This window comes from Salarias fasciatus, chromosome 6 (assembly GCF_902148845.1).
Source record: "Salarias fasciatus chromosome 6, fSalaFa1.1, whole genome shotgun sequence".
Classification (NCBI taxonomy): Eukaryota; Metazoa; Chordata; class Actinopteri; order Blenniiformes; family Blenniidae; genus Salarias; species Salarias fasciatus.
Genome location: NC_043750.1, coordinates 17,131,765 through 17,155,207, shown reverse-complemented (window position 1 = coordinate 17,155,207; position 23,443 = coordinate 17,131,765). Strand labels below are relative to the sequence as shown.

At 40.8% G+C, this 23,443-nt stretch overlaps 1 protein-coding gene across 1 annotated transcript in view; it reads right to left on the bottom strand.

Annotated features, from left to right (window-relative positions):
- Positions 1–23,443, bottom strand: part of ctnna2 (catenin (cadherin-associated protein), alpha 2) — a 343,169-nt gene that overhangs the window by 99,723 nt on the left and 220,003 nt on the right. The window contains exon 8 of the mRNA XM_030094501.1: positions 5,527–5,607. Coding sequence (XP_029950361.1) covers positions 5,527–5,607 — 81 coding nt within the window. The remainder of the gene's footprint in view (positions 1–5,526; positions 5,608–23,443) is intronic.

Below are 23,443 nucleotides of genomic sequence, written 5' to 3'. Positions count from 1 at the left end.
TATCTTATCTTTCACAGAAACAGCAGCAGAAGTCTAAACTCAACAGATGACCAACAGATCCACATGAGTTCTTCACAGTATCATTGTGATTGCAGAGTGTCAGGGAGGAAGGGTGCAGACCTGCCAACATCACTGCATATGTGTTAACATTATCAGAATCTCCTCATCCTGCACAGAGGGTCAGCGTGAAAAATGCTTCACAAATGGCCGGTAGCAGATGTGCAATGGTGAAGTTAGTGTCTCAGCAGCAAGGGACGGTTCCACATCAGCCCTGAGGGGCACTGACTGAAACAAAGATCACACTTTCCTCTAACACACTTACCACACAACTTTTCTGACAAACAATTCCAGTGAGAAATGCAAAGTACTTTTGGACTATTCTTTCTGAAATCAAGAACGTTTTCAACTGGCAGACAAGTTTGCTTCTAACAAGATGAGAAAAGGAAAGAAAAAAAAAACAACTTTCATGAATAAAATTATCGGCTTGCGAAACACATTTTCTTGACTTCAACACGCAGTTAAAAAACAAATATATATGAATCCTACTTGATGTTCAGATGATTGCGTCTTTTGAGATTACTTAAGACTAGAAATATGCATTGTGTGAGTTTCACTCTGCAGTTTTAATCAGTAATTTGTTTGGTAACAGAAGTGCATCCATACAGGAAAGTTTTGGAGATAAACTGCTGACAGAATATATTACGGGGTGCTGCCCTGCTAAGTATCGTGGTCAAGCCTTGGAAGAGCCTGGGGCATAAACTCTTCAGTAAGTTTGAGAGTACGGGGGAAAGGGGGGTAAAAAAAAGCAGCTCTATTTGCTATTCTGCTAAAAGGGAACACAATACAAGAAGAAAAAAATCAATCCTGAGAGTGTATTGCTTTGACTCTACACTTGAGTGGTGATTGAATATTTCTCATGAAGACATCCAGTTGATTAATATCTACTGTGAATCAAAAGCAACGGTGCAATCACTGGGGATAGAGGCAAGAATAACAGGTTGCCAGGCTGTAATTTCTGAGTCACAAAGGTTGATTCAACATTTGCTCGCACATCTGCGAGCTTCCTCCTTTGGATGGAAAAACATACATTTGGCAATTGTGTCGTTGATCAAACATTCTGTTCTCGTCGCTGTGTTGTAAAATGCTGCACGGTTACAACTCCCTGTATTTGCCTCCCCCAGACTGGAGAGTGTTGAGCGATTCATATTTTCTAAGAAAACAAAAAAAATGGGGGGTGGGAACGACATGTTTGACATCCACAGAATTTGCCCCGGATAACAGACAGCTTAACATTGTCTGCATGTACGCACACAGCGGCATGAAAGAGAAAACAATGCTGCATGTCTCTGGCAGCGTTGTCACCGGGCCTGTTTGGTCTTACCTCCTCTCATTTCAGTAAATGCTGTCTGTCATCTCTGCTTGTCTGCCCTAATATTTGATCCTTCCTTTTCACAGCAGACGCGGAGGAGAATGAAATGCTCCGAGCGTGCTCCTCCCCTCAGGAAGGTCTTGTGTCTCTACACGGTGCCGCCGACTCGCGAAACTCAACACGTGTTTTGTTGACATAATTACAGTATCGCAGCGGCGTGTAATGCCAACATGTGTGCCGCCGCTTGCCCTCCCATCTTAACTCAAAGCTAAAACACACCGCCCATTCTGTCAAGCCAACCCCTGAGTCAATAGAACATCCTGTCAGGGTGAATACCGCCTGCCAGCCTGTCAGCCGGCCCGCCAAATGCCCAACGGGAGGGCGAGTTATAGCCTCCCATTGAGAATGATCCTCTGGTCCTCAGAGGTCAGAGAGGACACGGCCATAGCTGCTCTGAGCAGGTACCTGCTATTGTCAATTTTCCAACACAGTTCATGCCGCAAAAATCCAAAAAAACAAGAAACCCCTCCACACACTGTGTGACAGGAAATTGTTTTTTTGTTTTTTTTTTTGTTTTTTTTGGTTGTTTTTTTGGAGGGGGCGGGGGGTGAAACCATTCAGACACAACAACTGTTGTCCCGATGGTTTATGGATGAGTTTTCATTTTCTGGGGCAAGATGCCGACTCAAATGGGATCTTATCTTTATTACAAAATGTGCAAGTCATGACAATTTGAGCTGGAGTTAATTGACACTGAAGGAACAGCCCAGAAGCATAGAAGCATGCTGGAAGGGCTGCATCATATCAACCGACTCATGAAGCTTTAATCAATGTATGGTGTCAGCATTTTTGTCCGTGAAAGCAGTATCAATATTGTTGCTGGTAAAGACGACAATTTACTCAACACTGCTTTTAAAAGCACATATCTCAGAATGAACCATTGTTACAAGGAGGTAGATATTGGATAGTTTTTTTTTTTTTTTAATTATTTAAACAGATTAAAAGTGTTAGTAAAGGGTTAATAAAAGTGTTAAAACAAAGCCAGATCAATAAGTTTGTCAAGCACTTCCTACATGTTGTGAGTCTTGTTGCTGGTACACTGTGTTTATATTTCCTGTGTTCAGGCTACATGTTCTGCAGTCATCGTCTCTCTATTATGTGTGATTATTCAGAATATCGATTCAAATCAGCTGTTACTATGTTTGATTGTGCTTCTGTAGAAACTGCTTATCACATTTTGACAGAGGCTTGGATAAGTTTAAAGAAATAAAACCCACAGCAGTACAAAAACATCAAATATATGGCCGTGTTTATTCTTTCAGAAAGTGATACCCTGAAATCATAAGTCAATATTTCAGGAATATTTACAATGCAAAGAAAACATTATGATTTGCTGGATCAAACAGAGGCTTAAGAAAGTGTTTTGTAATAACTTATTTCAGAAAATGAAAACTAGGTGTGTGCCAAATTCACAACATGCATCTTTAAACATTATTTGCTTTTCTTATTTTTTTTCCCCCAGGTTTTTTTTCATAATTAAAACCAACAGCTTCAAAAATAGAAACTCCACAGATCCTGAAATATTTTCATCCATCATGTGAAGCCTGAGTAAATCACGGTTTCTGCAGTATATCCAATATTTCTCACTGAGGCTCAACAACCGCTGCTGCAATCACGGAGAGGACTGCTGACTTGACGGTCGTCAATAACTACTCACAAAGACTGTAAGCCACTGACGATCATTACTGATGGGGTTGGCTGTTCAATGAGTGCAGGGATGGGAAGGATCACGTGTGGCGGGAAAAGGTGCAGAAGTGATGACAATAGCCTTGAGATGATTCTCAAGCAAAGCCTCTCACTCAGCTGGAGGAGCTTCATGTGGAGAGGTGCTGAGGGTGGAGTCGGACATCAAGAGTCACATTCACAGCGATAAAACCTTCCTGAGCTCAGGACAGGGAAAGCTAAAGTTGACTTTTATTTGGAAATCACAGTCAAGTGTGGAAGAGTGGAGCGGCTCTGAATGCAATCTGCTCCCAAAGTCCAGTGTGAAGCATCAGCCGGCGTTGATTTGTCATCTGCTGCTGTTGCTCCATCGAATTTGATCAAACTCAAAATCAGTGCAGCATCAAACAGGATATTTTACATCAGTTCATGCATCGGTCCTGCTCGTCAGCTTTATTGAGCTGCCTTTTTTCCCATGTCCGGCCAGCACCAAAACTGACCATAAGACCAGTTTGTGATAAGAGTTAGTCAATTATGTCCTAAGCAAGAAGCGCAATGACAGTATTGAATAAATACAGTATTAAAGGCCACTTTTTAATATTACAATGCAATTATTTCTTTGAGGTGGCTGTTCAGTAATTACACTGTAATTAAGTGTAAACAGACTTTTCAGCAGTCATTTTCATTTTTTAATTTAAATTATTGCTGACTGATTTAATATTTTGAGAGAGTGGACTTTTCAATTAGATGCAATCTAATCCACAATTGTCACATTTAGGGGAAATTTTTGAAAAGAAATGGCTACAACTTTCCCTGTTTGAGTTGACATATGTGATGTGGTTACTGACAGGATTTATTTATTTATTTGTAGGATCTTTAATTCTCTTCTAAAATACTCTAAACACTGACCATGGCAAAACAAGACACAAGAACAGAGTTATAAATACCTAAAAAACAAAATTATTACAACAAACACATAAAGGTAAAGGCATTTGGAGTCTGTAAGTAGTTTGATATTCTGCTGACTGCAATTATGATTATAGAAATACCAGCAAAAGTTCTAAGGACATGGACACAACAGGATAAAATGAACATGACATAAGAAAAACTACCAGAGACTGAAGAAAGCATGAAGCAAATCAAAAATATCCAAAAAGATGCAAGCTATTCTCAAGGTCGAGGTACATCAATGGCTGATCATTAGTGGCATTTTCCAACAGTAGGTTTCATGGGAGAAGACCCAGGAGGACTCCATTGTTGAGAGAAAAGCAAAGAAACAGATTGGAATTCGCACAGATGCATATTGATGAGCCATAACGATTCTGGGAGAGTGTCCTCTGCACAGATGAGAAAATACGGAGCTGTTATGTGCTCAAAATAGAAAAAAAAAAAATAAAAAATCTTTCCAAGAAACGGCCACAGAACCGTCTGGGAAACATTGAGAGGCTCTACTATGTTACATGGCCGCTTTTCTGCTTCTGGCACACTCTGTGTGGAATCTGTGCACAGCACAATGAAATCTCAAGACTATCAAAGCATTCTGGAGCAAAATGTACTGCCAAGTATCCGACAGCTTTGCTTCATCTGCAGGTCGTGGGTTTGTGACAATAACCCCAAACAAACAGCTTCAGAACACAGAGGAAAGACGAAGCACGGGGTTGGCACGAGGTGTCTCTTTATCAGGGTACTCTGTTCAATTCCAAAGATAGGAGGAATTGAAACGAACGATTTAGAAAAAAAGCGTCCTTCAAAGACAGGATGGTACGATCTGCAGATGATCAAACAGCCTGTCGACATGTGCAGACATTTGTTTCAGATCTGAAAATGAGACTTTTTTGCAGAGCGTGACTGCAAAGGTTAAAAAACACTGTACCGGGTGAAGGGGCCTGTTATTTTTGTTTATGCGCTCCTAATCTTTTTTAACAAGAAAGTCCTGTTTTTATTGATGCTATTACAAGCAGGGATGAGCTAAGATGTCTCTACAAAAAAAAAAAAAAAAAAAAACATTTTGTAATTTCTTTATTTCCCTTGAAAATTGTGTTGTTTTTCCAACATCTAACTAAACAAATCATACTTTATTGATCCCCTTGGGGAAATTCATTCTTTTTTTGACAGTTAGTGTAGCTCAAAAGGATGTTTCCTACATAAGCTGAATGTGAAATAAAGTAACCAAGCGGCTGTTTTAACAAACTCGGTTTCACATATAAGACCCATTCATACACAATCAATAGATCATGGTGCGCTGCTGTAAAGAAAATCACACAAATACACAAACTCATGAGTCGCCTGTAAAGACTTGATGCACCGAGATGGATTGGTACACCGTGGGAAACTGATAATATCACACCTGTAGTTTGTCTGGTGGAAGTTATGATACATTTCGTATTGTGGAGAAATGAGGATGGTGATCACGTGGCATAAAATCAGAGACTCACCTGTCTGCGCAGGTCCCGTGTCTTTTTGGTCATTTTGTCAATGGCGGAGTTCAGCGGGTCTCCTTTCTCTTTCCTGCCAGTCTGTGGAAAGGAAGAAGCAAACCATGTCAGCAGAGTCACGGCGTGTTGAAATTCTCCACAGTTGTTATGCTATACATGAAACAGGAAAAAAAATAGAACCGCTGAAGGGAAACACTGATAATCTGATTCCACACTGATTCCAGGAAACTCACTCTCATTTTCTGAGAGTTGGCGACTGCACGTACAATATAAAGTCTGCTAGTGAAGTACCTTTAAACACCACATTTAATCCTCCTGTTATGAACACAACTGAGAAAAACATGGATCAGGGATGGTTTGAGGGGTTGGCAAGGCCTCGAAATTCTCCAGATGTCAATTGAACTGAGCATCTGTTGGATAGGGTGGACAGACAAATGAGATCCAAGATGGCCCCATCTCACAACCACCGGGAGTAACGGGGTCCGGTACTTCAGTTCCAGTTTAGTCCTCGTCTCAGGATTATTGGCGTATTGCACCATATTTCAGAAAAAAAAAGTATATTCGGAGTACTTTGCCAACGCTCAAGTTGGACTTAATTGCCAAACGTGTACAAATTATGAGCATCTTCTTAATTAACTTAAAGTCTGTGGAAATGTGAATAAAACTGTTTGCAATGTTACCTAGCAACTGGACTCTCTGGCAATTTTCAATTTATTCATCGCCAATTTCCCTGTGTGTTGCACTCCTCCTCAATGCCAACTCCTACCGGCGGTTTTAGGAGAGTGCAGACTACCGCATGCTTCACCTGATACACGCAGAGCCGTCAGCTGCTCCTTTTCACCTGCCGGTGGGGAGCGTCACAGGCCGAGCATCACACACTTTACTGCTCTCCAGTTAACCAGCATCGCCGTGAACTGCTAGCGTAGGGACCGTGACAAAATATTTTTTTTCCATCTTTCATACAAAAAGAAAAAAAAAAAAAAGAGAAGAAAAACGAAAAAAATAAGAATTGGCAATAGTGTTCACCACAAAGTCTGCCCAAGGAGGAGGATTGGCTTTCAGCTATGCCACCTGCGTGCTCCATTTACCACTTACAAGCTACTGTTTTTGCTCAGGAACCATAGCAAAGAGAGGGGTGATTTATACTGCTCAAGTTATTGGATTTCCACTTCTGCAATCTGACTGGGGATGGCACTTTGGCCTGAAGGTTAAAAAGATGGTGTCAGTGCCTTGGAGCAAACCATTTCTGCTCCAGGAGACACAAACTACACTTTGATCTCTCTTGAGAAATGCAGTCTTATTCCTCTCTGGCCGGGCAAAGTGGAACAAATCCCAATGACTCTTTCTATAATGCAGTTTTTGAACAGATTTGCCAATATACTAGTACAAATGGCTTCCAGTATTTTAATAAACATGGTTGTCACGTAGACAAATAACTTTCAAAAACGGTTTAATTGCCCTGATTTTCCAGAAAAACACTCATATTCTCTTTATGAAGCAGAACCTAACATGTGATGAACCACTATGTAATTAAAGGTCAAACATTAGCAAGATGTTCAACATCAAATCATTCTACAACTAAATGGGGCGTAAGACCAGTAAGTTGGACATCTACAAGCACAAGCTTGATCAAACAGAAAGTCATCAGCATGCTCGAATTGATGCAATAAGTAAAAAAACAGAATAAACCCGACAAAAATTACCAGTTCGTCACAGAGAAAACACAGAGGGACACACTGTGGCGACTTCAGAGACGCCAAATAATCTAATATGCACGTATTTGTCTTGTATATTCTCTTTGGAGTGCTGGGGATACTCGGTCCATCAAAAGGCTACCGCAGATAAAAATACATCCAGCACCTACACATTAACACCTTCAGGTAATTTAAAGTCACTAATGAAGCTGATGAGCACAGTTATGATGTTGATAGTAAGAGGAAGTTGAAACAGCCAAATAAAGTCAATACACGCACAGAAATGGCCAGAAGCTTCACAGAGGATGGTCCCACGCCCAGAGTCCAAGAGAAGGATGCCAACAAGTAATTCGCTATAAATACTTATATTTGAATATTTAGATTAAGAGTTGAAGTTCATGATTCACTGACAATGTGCTGTTCTCCACTCAAACTTAGGTTAATGCAAAAACATCTTCAAACAACTGTGACTTCTCATAATAAAGCATCCTTTTTTGGGGAGTTAAAGTAAGTGGTCAATGGTTACAAACTGAGCTGTTGTGTAACTTTAATACACAATTTAGACAAATTAATAATAATAAAAAAAAAACACCTCCTTTGAACACCTCTTGATCACTGCTCCACAAAAAATGCCAATATCGTCACAACGTGTGCTGATTAAAACGAGGGAAAAATGGATGCTATTAAGCCGATGCATGTTGTTTGACATGAACAGTACAATTCACAGTAAAGTAATGGTTAGCACTTGTGACTCATAAAAAAAAAAAAAAAAAAAAAAAAACAAAAAAAAACACTAACTTCCAATTGTGTGGAGTCAGCTTGTTCTCTATGTGAATGTGTTTGAGTTTTATGGGTGTCTCTAAGTATACTCATGCAACAACAAACAAGCTACGAATGCAATTTATATGGCATTCATATTAGTGTTGATTATTGTTCAAACTTAAGTGAATAAAATGATGATCATTCTAATATGATCTGTTCAATTTGGTTTGTTAAAACAAAATGAAAAGGTAAAAAAAGTGTTTCAAAGAGTAAACAAAGTGTTTTTTTTATCATGATCTGAACAATCTAGCGTCATATGCAATAAAGGTAATATTAAGTATAATTTTTGCTGTGGTAAAAATGGCTTGTGGCACGATCAACAGATTGTAAGGCACAGTCATCTTCTGTCTCAGCAATACCAGCATGCAGATATATTTGTATCGTTGCCAGGCAACCATCTGATGATCCTGGCTGGTGTAGCGTGAAGGCGAGCAGCCGAATTGCTTTATCAGCCTTTGCAGAAAAGTGCATACCTGGTGACACAAATTCACGATCATCCTCGTCTGGCCTAAATTAAGATTTCTTGAGATGCACTGATCACTCCAGAACAATGGGGCTTAAGTAAAATGGCTATTTAGTCGTTATCCTGTTTAATGAGACTTCAGATGTGGATGCTTATCTCAGTGTTGGTGTACTATTGTACTGCCCTTTTGATAATTGAGTGGAACAGAATGCCTCATATTACGTGTCTCAGAGATCCAAATGAGCCCACGTCCAACACACACCTCATGATAAACTCAACCCCAGGTCAACACAGATCGTCACTTTCAATGCCCTCAGCCGCTATCGGCTTGTAAAAGTAATATTTTCACATTAGCTGTGAATATGTTTCCTATCACAAAGAGACAGCGGGGGAAAGAGAGGACCGCCATGGTGAACTTGTGCCCCTGACGTGATTACACTGCCGCCCCATTTTTTTCTTTCTTTCTTTTTTTTTTTTTGTGCTCCCTTTTGCCTCTTAAAGAAATTGAGCTGAGCTGCTACCTCAGTGTAGAGATGGTGCATGTATGAGTTTGAACGTCTCTTCTCCTTTCTAACAACCGATGGAAACTTGAGGACAAACAACCAGAATGTATTCTCATGCGACCCGATTTGGATTTGTCACAGCCCGAGCCTAGCAGTGCAGTAGCGTGCTGCAGGGAAATCCACATGTGTGCAAGGTCACTCATGTGAAAGTATTGAAAAGTGCCCGTAGCCATAAAAACAGATATGATTCCCTTCTCGGTCTAACGTATTGCTGGCTTGCCCTTGGTCAAGGCTCATATAGCACGAGCTTTCACTCATATGGATGTTGAACATTAGGAATGAATCATTTGTCTTCCAAGCCATACCATAGTTAGTCACCCCTCTCTTCTAATAGCAATCACGCAGCCAAGTCATTTCCTGTGGAGCAATGCACCACATTTACAAGGAGGGAAACACTCATCTTTGGAGCAATCATGTTTGAGGGTTCAGTATAAATAGAAAAAAAGATCTCCGACCTGAACCCAACCTCACTATTGAACTGTGTGCAAGTAGTTTTATTGTTTGGAGCTGAGGAGCAGCCACATGTTACAGATCGTGTTTCTTTATTATATTCACTAATGTCATCCTGAGGTATACAGAAAACACTGTTATTGACATGGAGGGAGGAGATGGAATTAAGACAGCATTCAGCTGCCTTTCATTATGTGCCACACACACACAAACACACACTTTGATGCTCATGCAAGCTCTTGTACACCAAAGCGGAGGACATGACAAACATTAGTTATTGTGTAGCCTAAAGAGCCTAATGTGTCATTAAGGCTCCAGAGGGACACACTGGATTACAGATGCTCTCCATCAAAAAAATGAAAGGAGCTTTAAATGGAATACTTCTGATGGAAATTAAAACATCTTCCCTTCATTCTGCAAACTTCGAAACCCTAAATGAACCCAGAAAAGGTAAAAATAACACAGATCTTTTTAATGTTCACGGGCCAAGTAAACAGACTGATAATGAAAATTTTATAGGTTTTATTTTTTTGGGAAAAATCCAGATAATGTATTTCATTTAAATGCTTAATCTTAGTTAAGACGATTACATGAATACAGTGAGATCAGACTTTGAATTTAATTCAAACTGTGAGATTTCGGAAACCAATCGGAAATGTTTATCACCTGTTACTGTGCACTCTGGAACATGAACTTGAGTAGGACATCAAATGTGAGTACACGATATCAGAAAATAAGAAATGCATTTATAATCTGTGTAATTTTACCCTCTGCACTCTGCCATGTGAATTTCATAAATGTGAATATGACGATAAGTTAGAAAACATGAAGTCCTTCTCCATTGAATCAGAGGTGACAACCGCTACAGGAGGCAAGAATAACGTTAACCTTGACGCCACAAACCTGCGCTACCGAACAGTGTGGAAGCTAGATAGGAAGACAGCATTGAGTCACTGCAAAAGGTGTGATGTGGAAACACTGACAATGTGGACATGGTCAAACATTTTACCTTCTCGGGAATCTTTGCTTCTACATGGCGGTGAGATAGAATCATATCGAGCTGCGGACATGCCTCACTGTCCACGACAAGACCACAGATTTAATCAAAAATATCTTATTTTCATCTGAGATGACCAGAACTGCACAGTTCAGAGCTCCCTTTCAGGGTGCACCGCCGGTGCTACGAGGAGATACGTTTATGACCTGAGATCGCTGCTGTAGCATTCACGTGCACGGACAAAGCCGAGAGAAGATGAACAATACGGATGGGGTCCTGGGGTTGCTATCATGGATATCTGGAGTAGAACTGTGCCTGATCGGCCAGCTGAATGAATAGAAACAGTCCAGTAAAGCTGTGCACGTTCACTTTCAACTGAATTATTTGAGTGTAGTGTGTTGGCCGTTGCTACTAGCAGAGTTATCAACAACTTAACCAGAGCAGCTGTAATGCAGTCTATTACAACAATGACCACCCAAGGTATACCTCAACTTATATTTATATAAGAGAAAAGCTTCAGAAAAGTAATTGAATGTGTTCATACTGAACAGACTGCACTATTTTGACAGCTTTCAAAGTCTAAATCAACATGTATCTGTTCTTTAAAGCTGCTACTGACAACTGAGCATTAGCTATCAGCGCATTTCTTTTAAGTGCATCCTTTTGAATTAATCTTGAATTTCCTAGATTGATGCAGCATGCTTCTGACAGTTACACTAACTCAAAAAGACAACCAAATCTAAAAATACGCCTCCTTATGCTGCAATTATATTTCTGCCTTGATATGTCAAAGCTCCTTCAGCAGAGATGGAAACATGTTATCCTCATGTTAATGCTTGTCTGAAAAAAATATAAAACATCCAATTAAAACCACTACGCATGAATCCCCCGTCATGAACTTTAAATACAAGACGTTCCACAACGATGAATCATAGGTTAGTCAATGTGTCAGGCTCACATTCAGCTTGACTTAGTCTGAACTGTGGTGTCTGATATGAGTGTGTGTGTGTGTATGTGTGCATATGAGCATGTAACACAAGTTGAGTCACATTATTGCAAATAAGTGCCTTCATGACTTTTCTCGGTGCCCAGCCAGGTGCGTCCCTGGATGTGACAGTGTTTGTGCTGTCCAATTCACAACCATTACAAGCTTGACAGCACGCTTAGCCGTTGATTCAATTGTCTCCCGTACAGCAACAATTGCCTGCTTACTTCTGTGCCTGCCTGCCTGCCACATGAAATGTGCATGTTTGATTTCCCACTGCAAGTAATTCCCTGTGGTGCTTCGCAGACAATGTTCCCACTTTGCCCCCCCAATCCATTATTTTCCACCCCCTGGTGTGAAATAATTCTCTGTTGGGTAGAGTCAGACAGGCGATGGAGGGTAAGGGTCTGCAAATAAACATCGAGTATGGAGTGGGGGGGGGGGGGGGAGAAGTGGAAGTGGACTTATTCCTGCCCACTCAGGAGACGGCTGGTGGCAGGCGGACAGCTGGAGATCAACAGAGGGCTCTGAGCGATCTTTCAGGCCCTCCTCAACTGAGTGTGTAGTTCAGTAATACAGCACTGCAGAGCAGACCGCTCAGCAGCATCTGTGACCTTTGACTTGGTAATGACGGACAATGACAGCTGCATCTGTATGAGTTGGAATGGCGTGCAGATTAATGGGGCATGTGGTTGTTTTTCCTCTGATTTCAGTTATTTTCAAATGTAAAATAAAGCTAGAGTTCCACTTTAAAGCAACATCATAAAATGGAAAGATGCATTGCAACCACGCTTAGCTAGATATCTGAAATAAATTGTATATGTGACTTAGGACACTGATGTTCCTATCCAAACTGTCTTCTGGAACATTTTCTTTTGGATGACAGATGAACTCTGATGAAAAAAAGATGCACATATTAAAAAAAACAAAACAAAAAAAACAAAAAAAAAACAAAGCTGAAAGCCTAAACAAAAATGTTCTCACTTGAAATTCATTCTGACGTCTCTGCTCCTTGCTTAGAATTAATTCATTAAAACTGACAATGGCTAAAAAAAAAAAAAAAAATCCCTGAACCTTGTGTTGGTGAACGCAGTGAGGAATGAATCCAGTAATTCATAGTCAATAACATGGCAAATCAAAGGAATAGGCAGATGAATCAGAGGGAAGAAAATAGGTGGGAGCATCAGGGATTGTGTCTCATTGTCTCCCAAGATCAATGTGTTAAATGATATCAATTCCGGCTCCTTGTCAATTCAATTAGGCAGGAACGAGAGGTACAATTACTGTCCAATGTGGTTACACTGTCTGCAGCAGGCTTAAAGGGGAAGGCATGCTGATAACAACGGGCTGAGAGAGTGTTTGTGTATGAGCGAGCCGGGGATGGGTGGGGTGGGGGGGGATAATAGTGGTAACATGTTGGTCGGGTTACCAGCAGATAATGGGGTAGCGAGATCCTCATTAAGATACGGTGGGCTCCCTCAGCTGTAGTGCCACAGATGGGCCAATTTGACTTGTTCTCATTAAGTGCAACTTAAAGAGGTGCAGCGGTGGCTATCAGCGAGTTTGATTACAGGATACCGAAAAAAAGAAAATACATCACGATGCCTCCGGCTAGAAAAAAGATACTTCCAGATGAGCAGTTCAGATTAGAATTCCTTTTCTCTCATTTTAAATGAAATGAGAGGGCAACGTAGTACGGAAATAGATGTCATATCATCATCTCACTACAGCTAAATTCCTGTGAAATGAATAGATATGCCCAGCAGGCATGGCGCACTGCTGTTGCAAATGAGTAAAGAAATCTTACTCAAAGCAAATCATATGTGTGTGTTTTCATTAGCCCGTGTACACATCTAAATAAGACATTTAGGTGAGTATTGTTCTGAGAGGGTCAAGAGTACGAATCAAATAGCAGAAATTAGAGGAAAAGTTCTCCATGGCACTCTGCTTTTCCATTCAGGCGCTATCTACACCCACTTATGTGCAGGGTCATGCAGAGGATGGACCTTATCCCAGTCACTCGTCTATCACGGGGCTAACACATACAGACAGCCGGCCATTTACAGCCACATTCACACCACAGGCAATTTAAAGTCAACAATTCACCTGCATGGCTGCAGGAAAAAAAGAGGGGGAGAAATGGAAGGGTTCCTATCAAGGCACCGGGTCTCTGTCTCATTCATTCTGCTGGCACAAAAGGCAAAGCAAACTCCAAAATTGTCTATATTGATTTAATTTTAAACATCAGTGTAGGAAAAAACATGACCTGCATTTGTGTTGTTCTTTTCTTTTTCTTTACTAGGCCATGCCTCGGTTATTGCCCAAGGAGATTGGTTGGACACAAGTCTTTACAAAAACCACCAATAACACATTGCTTATGTTGTGTTTCTCATCATTTTTTGGAGGGTTTTATTGAATTTTTATCTATTTTCCAATATGAAATATAGGTCAAAAACACAGATCCAGATTTCATACAAACTCTATGTTGAAGTCAATGGAAATATATGTTGAGTATAGATCAAACTAACTGGAAAGAACAACTACTTTTGTATTTCCAAAGTAATACTTACACCAATTCCATCAATAACGTATAACTTCATTGAATCTTTCACAAAAGTTAAATCTGAATATTTTAGAATGGGACTGATAAACACACACAGATCAGGCATATTGCTTTAACTCCGAGCTAAACAGAGAATTACCTGAACTGGCTGAGGCTGTCCTGTTTTTTTTTGTGTTTTTTTTTAATTATTTTATTTTTCTCGCTACAGTTTAAAGGCAAATGAAGCAGAGTTGCATAAAATGCACCCTCACTGAAGCACACTATTCCTATTGTTATTAGAAAGTGTAGAGGAGCAGTAGTAGTACTGGAGTCTAATGAGACATAATTACCATTCTGATGACCTTAAGTGATAGATCCCAGGTGAACGCCACACATAGCATTAGTCTGTGAATAGTAATATCAGCATATATTATTACAGTTCTGTACATCCCATTGAACAATGTGCTTTTTTTTGTTTTGTTTTTAATGAAGCTCAGATCTTACTTATTCAGGTATGCTTTTCATCTTTTTAATTCAAATTCATCTTCTACTGCTATCCTTATGCTATTGTTCAGATAAGTTTATGTTTCTATTATGATATAATTATTTTGGCGTCCTCTTTGCTTCATAAATGTCCACATTTCATTTCGTGGCAAATAAAACGAGGGGCTAATATTACCTGGTGTCGTCACAAACGTTTTGGTTGTATTTGATATACGAAATGTGGCTGCTGGTGACATGGTGAATATTCAAAGCCAAATGAAAGCTTGTTAGGTTAACCGGTGACTCTAAACTCCCTGCGGCTATGAGGCTGACTGTATGTCTCTGTGTATTAGCCCTGTAATGGACATGTGACCTGCTCAGTGTGCGTCCCGCATTGCCAGACATTAGCTGGGATCGACTCCAGCTCCCTGCAAACTTGAATAAAGTGTGTCCAGAAGATAGATGAATGACTGGCAGCTTAATCAATCACTAATGAATACATAAAAGGTAAGTCAATGCCTTACTTAGTAGATAAGTTGTCAGTGATCCTTTACTTGACCATTTAATGTACAGAAATGAATATTTTAAATGTCAGACAACTTCATTATTCATCAGCATGTCATTAAAGGACACTTTCTCTCGCTAAGTGCATTTGGTTGCAAGACGATAGAGGAGTCAGCAAGTCTCCTGAGTGGAACCGTATGACAGCCAGTGGCCACTCAGCCTCCTACGAGTCACATACACCCGAGCTTCATGTCTCCTCTGCTCTCACATACCATAGTATCTATAACAGCGCTGCTTGAGCCTAGCAGTCTCTTGTCAGGAAGAGTTAATGCAGCCTGGAGCAGCGCTGCCTGAGGAAGAACCGGGGAGCCTTCTGGCACAAGCCCTCTTATGCTTAATAGCTGATGCCGTTTGCTTACTCCTCTCATTACACTGGCACATGTTAGGACTGTGAGCTTGTCACTGGCTATTAGCATCTGTGGTCAAGCAGGCTGTGGATGAGAGAAAGCATCTGGTTTACCATCAAGCACAGCGTACGTATGACATGAACAGGTTCTCTGGGACACACGGTAAACACAAGATGGAGGATCATACCTATATACACACACACACACACACACACGTCAATCTTTAAAAAAATTCTGTGAAACAGAGTTCATTTTTACTTTTGTTTTAAATCTTTGAAATATAGCATGTGGAAATTGCCTATTGCTGCTGTAAATATTAGTTTCAACGCTTCATATGATCTACAATTTTAATATATATTAATCTAAACACACTTGTTATATAAATCTAAAATCTATAGAATAAAACTATGAGGTGGTACACTGAATTCAAGTTGAAATCATGCGTAAATATTAGGGATGGGTACCGAATTCAGTACTTTTATAGGTACAAACCAAATTTCGTTGGTTCTACAGAGTACTGATTCACGTAAAATCACACTACCATGTTTCGATACCTAAACGCATCCTTGTGAGTGTGAGGGTGGGAAGAGTAAGCGATTTTTCAAGCCGGACATGAATACAGCATTGCACACAAGCATAATGACGCCAGTGGCCGAGCGTTCAATGCCCGCAGCAGCATGGCTGATAGAACGCACTTTGAGTTGTCTTGGTAATATGAAAAGCGCGTCATGAATAAATATTGATTTTATTTGATAGAAAGCACTTCAAATCATGGCTCCACTTTTAAAAATGCGATGCAGATTATGCTTGCTGCGGTGGGAATATTTCTAATCTTAAACACCTAGTTAAGCACAAGATTTTTCTCAAAGCTGAGGAGCGCAACATTTAAATATAAAACTTCAGTCGTCCTGCTGCCAGCAACAAATTAACATTTATTGCCAGATAAACACAAACAGAATACCGAAAATCGGTACCGTTGAGGACCGGTACCGATTCGAAGGCACCAGGAATTGGTACTGCATCAGTTCAAATGTGAACGTTATCAGTCCCTAACAAATATTAAAGTTTCTTCTTATCCAGGACATAATCTGTTCAGCATGACACAGACACAGAGAAATCTAAGAGTTGAGCACTGATTAACTTTTCATCCAAAGCTATCCAAACACTGCAACAGGGACTCCATTAAAATGTTAAAAATAATCCTGCAGTCTAGTCTAACTGATGATCCAAGATGTTTTGTTTTTCCTTCATAATGACACACTTTATCTTTAACCGATTCAATGTAATTTTATTCATAGAGCGCTAACAACAAAAATTCAACTTATCAATTGTCCTGTTGTTGGTTTATTTTGTGCACAATGACAATATCAATATCTAAACCTGACAAAACAAACTTGTCTTGGCGGGGGGAAATTTTTTTTATCGCTTCATAAAAAAATGACAGCTAAAATTAAAGAAAAATAAGCCTAGCATACATGTATGTATGCATGCACGCACACACACACACACACACACACACACACACACACACACACACACACGGATGTGCTGAGATGAATCAATTGCAACTTGTTTCATCCGTGTCCTGTTTTTAAACGTTTCATTTTCCGAATTGCCAACACTTGCACCTTCAATATTCAGAAATATAACATGTGCTGCAATGGTACAATGACAATAAAAATTATGTAGTAGTTTCCGTTTTAATGAAAAGTTTTTAATGGATTAAACTGCCGTAACCTAGACTGTGGTTTTGGATCTGCGGATGGAAGGTAGTTCTCTGAAATTTTAACCTCACATGGCCTTTTTTCCACACAGAGGGAGGCTACAGACACCATTAAGACTTTATTATCCATTTCCCTTTCATCAGATTCAGTACAGTGGCACTGCGAAGCTGTAAACTATCACCCTCCATTTTTCTGTTTTTACGGTAGAGGGAAGATATCCTGAAACAGCCTGGAAAATTGAGGTATGTCAGTGACTGAGCAGGCTCAGACAAAACTGAGGAGGTAGGAGTGGAATCTAGCAGTTGTCCGGGGCTCTGCAGTCCATAAAATACTCATGATATTCACATACTCAACATGTGAAGATACTGAAATTCTGTGTAGTTTATAAAAGGTCTGCTGAAAAAGGTGCTTATCTGAATGTAGTATGATGTAAACTATTATAAGACTTCCTCAGTAACAAGTGATTTTTGTTTATGGGTCCTTTTGTAGTTCCCAACATCTTATAGGAGGAAAAAAAGAACAGGAATGGGAATAGAAATGAAGGGGTTAAATGTTAAGAGTGTTAGGCTGTACGCCAGGGTTTTCGGTGCATAGTTTCAGGAGAATAAGAGAGAGAGGGGAAATGTCTGGTTATCAGAGAGAGAGAGAGAGAGAGAGAGAGAGAGGGAGGGAGAGAGAGAGAGAGAGGGAGGGAGGGAAAGAACGGTAGAGAGAGGATATAAAAAAAAGAAAAACTCTGGTCCTGCAGCAGCAGAGTGGGGAGCTCAAGCAATGCTGCCTGCAGCCTCCCTGAACTGAATAGCAAGTAGTTTGCGAGGGAGGGACTGAAGGAAGGGCAGCAGGAGAGAAGAGAAGCGAGGGAGGGAAAGGCTGAGAATAGGTTAGAGAGGGTGAAAAAATAAGAGAGCGACGTTATATCTCAGAGAGCGGAGCTGTGGTAAAAAGAAAGAAAAAAAAGTGAGTCAATGGGGTGAGAAGAAGATTTGAGTATCATTGATGTACTTTTGTTTCACTGCAGAGCTGAAAAACTCCATTCTACAAACACACACACACACACACACACACACACACACACACACACACACACACACACACAAACACACACACACACACACAGAGGGAAATGACGTGGAAGTCTGCCGGCGCGCAGACATCCACGTCATGGTTATTTCAGAGGACTGGCTTTGAAACAGCCGAAGCTCCAGTCGAGTCAGATGCTACAGGTAAACCTCAGACGGACCTTCTGTGGGTCAATCCAATTTGAAGACCTGTTCCTAATACCAGAAGACATAATCCCATTTCATCGTCATCATCGTCTCTTTCCTCCGATGCATCACTCCATTCTCCATCGTTAGGCAGTGCATCACACTAAACGGTGACTTTGTTGGGGGCACAAAGCAGACAGCGCTGCCGTCCGTATGGATCAAAGAGGTGCATACCTGATCCGCTCAACTATAGATCTCATCCCTGTCCAGCACATCCGCCCAAATCTTTACCCGGACAAAGCATTCCAATATCTGCTATAAACATAATTATATCATCCAAAACGATATGCTATAAACACTTGTGGCAATCATACACACACAATACAGAACATCGAAGCGTCTAAAGATACACCTTTAAACTGCAGTAATTCTACCGGAACAACCGAATACAAGAGAGCTGCAGTCAGTCCACTTCGATCTGGATGAATCTTCTGCACCAAGTGCATAATCACTTAAAGCATGCAAAGTAGGCATATAAAAATAGAAAATGCATTTCTTTTGTGCACAATGTGTATGATAAACCGCCATTCACCGTGGGCTATGGTTGTCTTCAGAATAGACTTAAGTCGGAAAGTTCTAGAAGTCATTTTTCTTTTTTTACATAAACATATGAAACTAAAGAATAGAAAAAAAAAAAATATTTAGGAAGGGTTATTTATGAAGCCCCTCCCCAGCCTTTACATATGACTCAAAGACATGTTTCATGACTACATGTGATCATAGGTGTGGACTGTCTGCACGTCCTGTGCAGAGTGTTATTCGCCCTTCGCCCACTGTTACCTGAGATCCACTACAGCTCATGACTTTGGACTGGGCCGAGAGTGTATAGAGGCTGGCTTGGTGGCATACAGTTTCATTTTTAGCTAATTCATAATGAATGGCAGCCTTTCTTGTTTGGAACCGCAGCGTCATTCATATTTTAATCAATATGAGCCAAGGCTGCCACAGATCGCCGTGTAGACATAAAAGAAAACTGCAAGAATTTATTTCAGCAAAAAAAAATAAAAAAATAAAAAATAAGTAAATGGTAAAAGTGTCCAGAGATGGAGCAATAATAGCCCAGACAGTATACCCTTCACAAAGACTCCAAACCTGCTTGCCTGATGGTCTCTTTCCATTCGCTGTCTACAGCCGTCAAACCCACCACTCTCTGTGCCCTTTTAACTATCTTGTGCAGGCCATGGGATTACAAGCCAGAGCAAAAAAAAAAAAAAACAGCTCCAGAAACTTGAAATGACTGACGAGAAAACTGTGTTTTTTTTTTGGACACAGATGCATTTTGGTTCCATTCCATCTTTCATCAGCTGCTGCCTTTCACCGATGACAGGTAACAGGGAGGTAAGGAGGGTGGGCGGGCAGGGTGGGGAGGGTTGGCGGTGCAGGCACACACAAAAGAACCCAGTCAGATGATAAAAAAAAAAAAAAGGTACACATGCTTTCCATTGCTGCCAGCTCTCCGATAGCGATGTAACAGTGGTATTTAGTCACAGTTATGAAAAATGATATGGATGTCGCGGTAAAGCAGGATAATGATGACTCAAGCTGCTCTTTTGGGTGGGTTGCTGTTTTGTAGGTAGCATTAATCAGGGATTAAGAGTAGGAGTGATGGAGAAACAGGAGGGGAGAGGAAATAACGGACTTGGGTCTGACAGCAAAAACGGAGCCAGCGGCAGATCAAGCAAAAAACTTGCTAATGATAGCATGATAACAGCAACAGAACAACCGGTCTGTTGTGGCTGAGCCCACCGCGGAGACAGTGACTGTGTAAACAAACAGAGATATACAGTATAGAGCGAGACCACAGGGTGTTTCCTTGCTGTAATGATCCAGGGTGTGACGACTTCAAAGACTGCTGGAGCTGGCTGAACTGGTGGAATGATTATGGCTCCCACCATCCTTTCATGTGGGCTTTGTCGGTCCAGCCAGGCGGCGGCGTAAGCCACTAACAGAGTTGTTGCCGCTATTAGCTGCGAGGAATCGGGAACAGCAAAGGCGCGGCACATCTGAACGTGATGTAAGTGCACTGCATGAGAATGGATAGGGGTGACAGAACTTACTGTCATGGTGGGAGTTTTCGGGGATTGATGTCTTCTGAAAGGGACAGCCATTCCCTTCCTTAGGCTGACTTTTAAAATGTATTCTTTCAACGGTCCCAGCCGTTTGAGGCCCACCAGTATTTTCAGGGCGTGACATGCAGACGTCACCCTTGAAAATATTGGCTGTCATTTATCACACCTTCTTGGAAACGAAGCAGATTCGAACGCGAGGAAAGACGAGTGAGGCTCTCTGCAGCTGATTTATTGGACTGTCACACAACATCTAAATGAGCTCTGATTTGATCACAGACTGATAAATTGATTCGGCGGTGGGAACAAGGATATGTTACACCACTCATATATATTTGAAGGATCCTAATTTTATCTGTGCTCGGGAACGCCTGGTCTATTAAAAGGAAACACTCGTACAGGAAGGAGGAGGAGGGAAAAAAAGGCATTTACGACACTACATGACTTAGGATTCACAGCAGGACAGAGAATAATCAAAACCCACACTAAACTATTGTTAATTACATATAATTGGGAGATCTTTCAAGTGCTATCATAAAAACTGGAAATATCTGTATATATTACCAGTTTCTCAGTGGAGGATTTCATTTCTAAATAATATATTTCACGACCTATATGACAAAAGACCTTGAAACAACGGGGCTGCAAATTAAAGAAAGGGACCAGAGAAAACAGTCTATCTTGATTTGAGGATCCAGACTCCATATAACAGTCCCACAGAAGCTGTATGTGTCTCACATTAAGGTGTAATTCGATATTTTAACGAGAAACCAGATACATACCTTTGGTAAGACATTGACTTTCTGTAGTTTACTGCTAATTTATTCCTGCTGGGGACATTTCTGTGGTAAGTGGCAAACGGGTATGTTGTTGTAGAAGGCATCACGATGCGGAGCTGCGCCTCTATACCTGCTCCTGTATATGCGAGCATTAAAATTTATGCCATTGTTCCCTAAATAAAAAGTAAGAGCTTCCAGGTATTATGTAAATGATAACTCCAAGGCGTCAAATAAATATACTTTATAACATAAGGGAGGTTTTGTACAGTTGGGGCTTTTCTCTCTCGATAAAATATAAATAATAAATCAGTTATTTTTATGCAAGTTTTATGACATTTCCGCGACAAGTCTGAAAAACCTTGGTCATTATAATGCCGCGATGTGCTCTGCCTGGCAATACGACCGGTAGTTTGGGAGCAGCATAACAGGAACTTGTGGACATCACAGGAGGGTGAAGTGCGCCCTCGGGCTGGTCAGACTTATTTTCAAAGCGATGACAGGGTCAGGTCTCTGCTGTGGGTTATCATCTTAATTATGCATGGCCCATCTGGTCGGCCATGCACTGGTGCAGGGAGGCAGCTACCAGCCACTGTGGCGGATAGAGGAACGACACGATGAGTCCTGTTGATACCAAGTCAACACCAGCAACACCACGCCAATAGTCAATGTAGCAGCAGCTTGTCCTCAAGGTTAGATAAGACTGCGTGTAATGCTAGGATGATTACTCACCACAATAAGGAGCCGGTCGATTGTTGGACTGAAAACGTTAAATCTGTTTGTGGTATTTTGCAAAGGTCAGCGTGGCCACGTATAGTAGCCACAAATTAAAGCGATTCCTCTGAACAGAAGGCTCTTAAGCTTGAAATAATTTCATGAAAGCACCACCCACACTGCCAAAGTTTCACAGTTTGTCAACAAGTTTACGGCTTTGTAAACAAAGGGTGATTTTGATTCGCCTCCAAATTTCCGAGGTTGACATTACTGGGTTGGAGAAAGTAAATCATGCTGAACATTCTGAAGCAGTTACACACTGTGTGCTGCGCACTTGTACACACACACACTCACAGAAGACAGTGGAGGGAAAGTAAGATTTTTTTTTCTTCTTCTCAGAGGATTTGGCTGCCATTGTCTCTGTCAGAGACAGCTCTCTGCATTTTAATCACGGGTGCAGTTTGAATCTAGTCTTATGATTTGATAACCACTGTTTTTTGTCACTCTTAGCGCGATGTGCCACTGTGTGAGACGACAGTGTACCTGTGGTCAGTTGACAGGAGGGGTGAAGGCGACACGATGACTGCATGTGTTTGAGACCGTGTGGTGGTGTCGTGGTTAACGCTCCTCGATCCGAATATGGGCTGGGAGACATTCCTGTTTGGAGTTTAAGTGCTCTTCATGCGTGTGTTTGAGTTCTCTCTCCTTCACTAGAGATGCTCCACATGTGGAGACACTCAAGATCCTCGTGTCAGAGGCTGAAATGTGGCCACATGTTGTTTTACAGATAGTGAAATAAATAATGGAAAAACAATACTGATTGCCTTGGTGTGTCTTTATTAGCTGTGACGTGATGAAATAACTTTTGCCTAGTTGGGTTTCTCCTTTTTTTTACCACTTAAAGTTGGATGGAAGTGATATAAAAGATGGATGAATTTCTATTAAAAGTGAATGGTAAAGGATATCAACACTATCATTACTTGATTGTTTCAGTATATTTGACATCTGTGACGCAAACAAGCGGTCTTTTTATAGTGTAAACGATCTTGTGGGCATCAGTAGAGACAGAGAGAAGCTGTAAGTGGAATTTTACAGTGTGAATATCCAGCTTTCCAATGTGTAATGTCAGCCCTGTGTTAGGAGAAAATGGGTCAGGCATTACATCAGACTACTGATGTTTTTGAAGCCTAACTGAATGACTAAGCAGTTAGCACAATGCTTGACAAATTCTTTCTCAATAGCTGTGTAGGTGTTTAACAGGTGAAATAAAAATAGACAGAGATGCTTACATTTACAGAGTGACGTGCAGCAATGAAGCATAAATCAGTGACATAAAAACACATGGCACAAACCTATTTTTTGAAGGATTCAGTCAGAAAAAAGCCACAAAAAAACAAGTGTGATGATTTAAACTGATGATATAGAAACATTACTGATGATAAAGTGATTGATGTGGACTCCT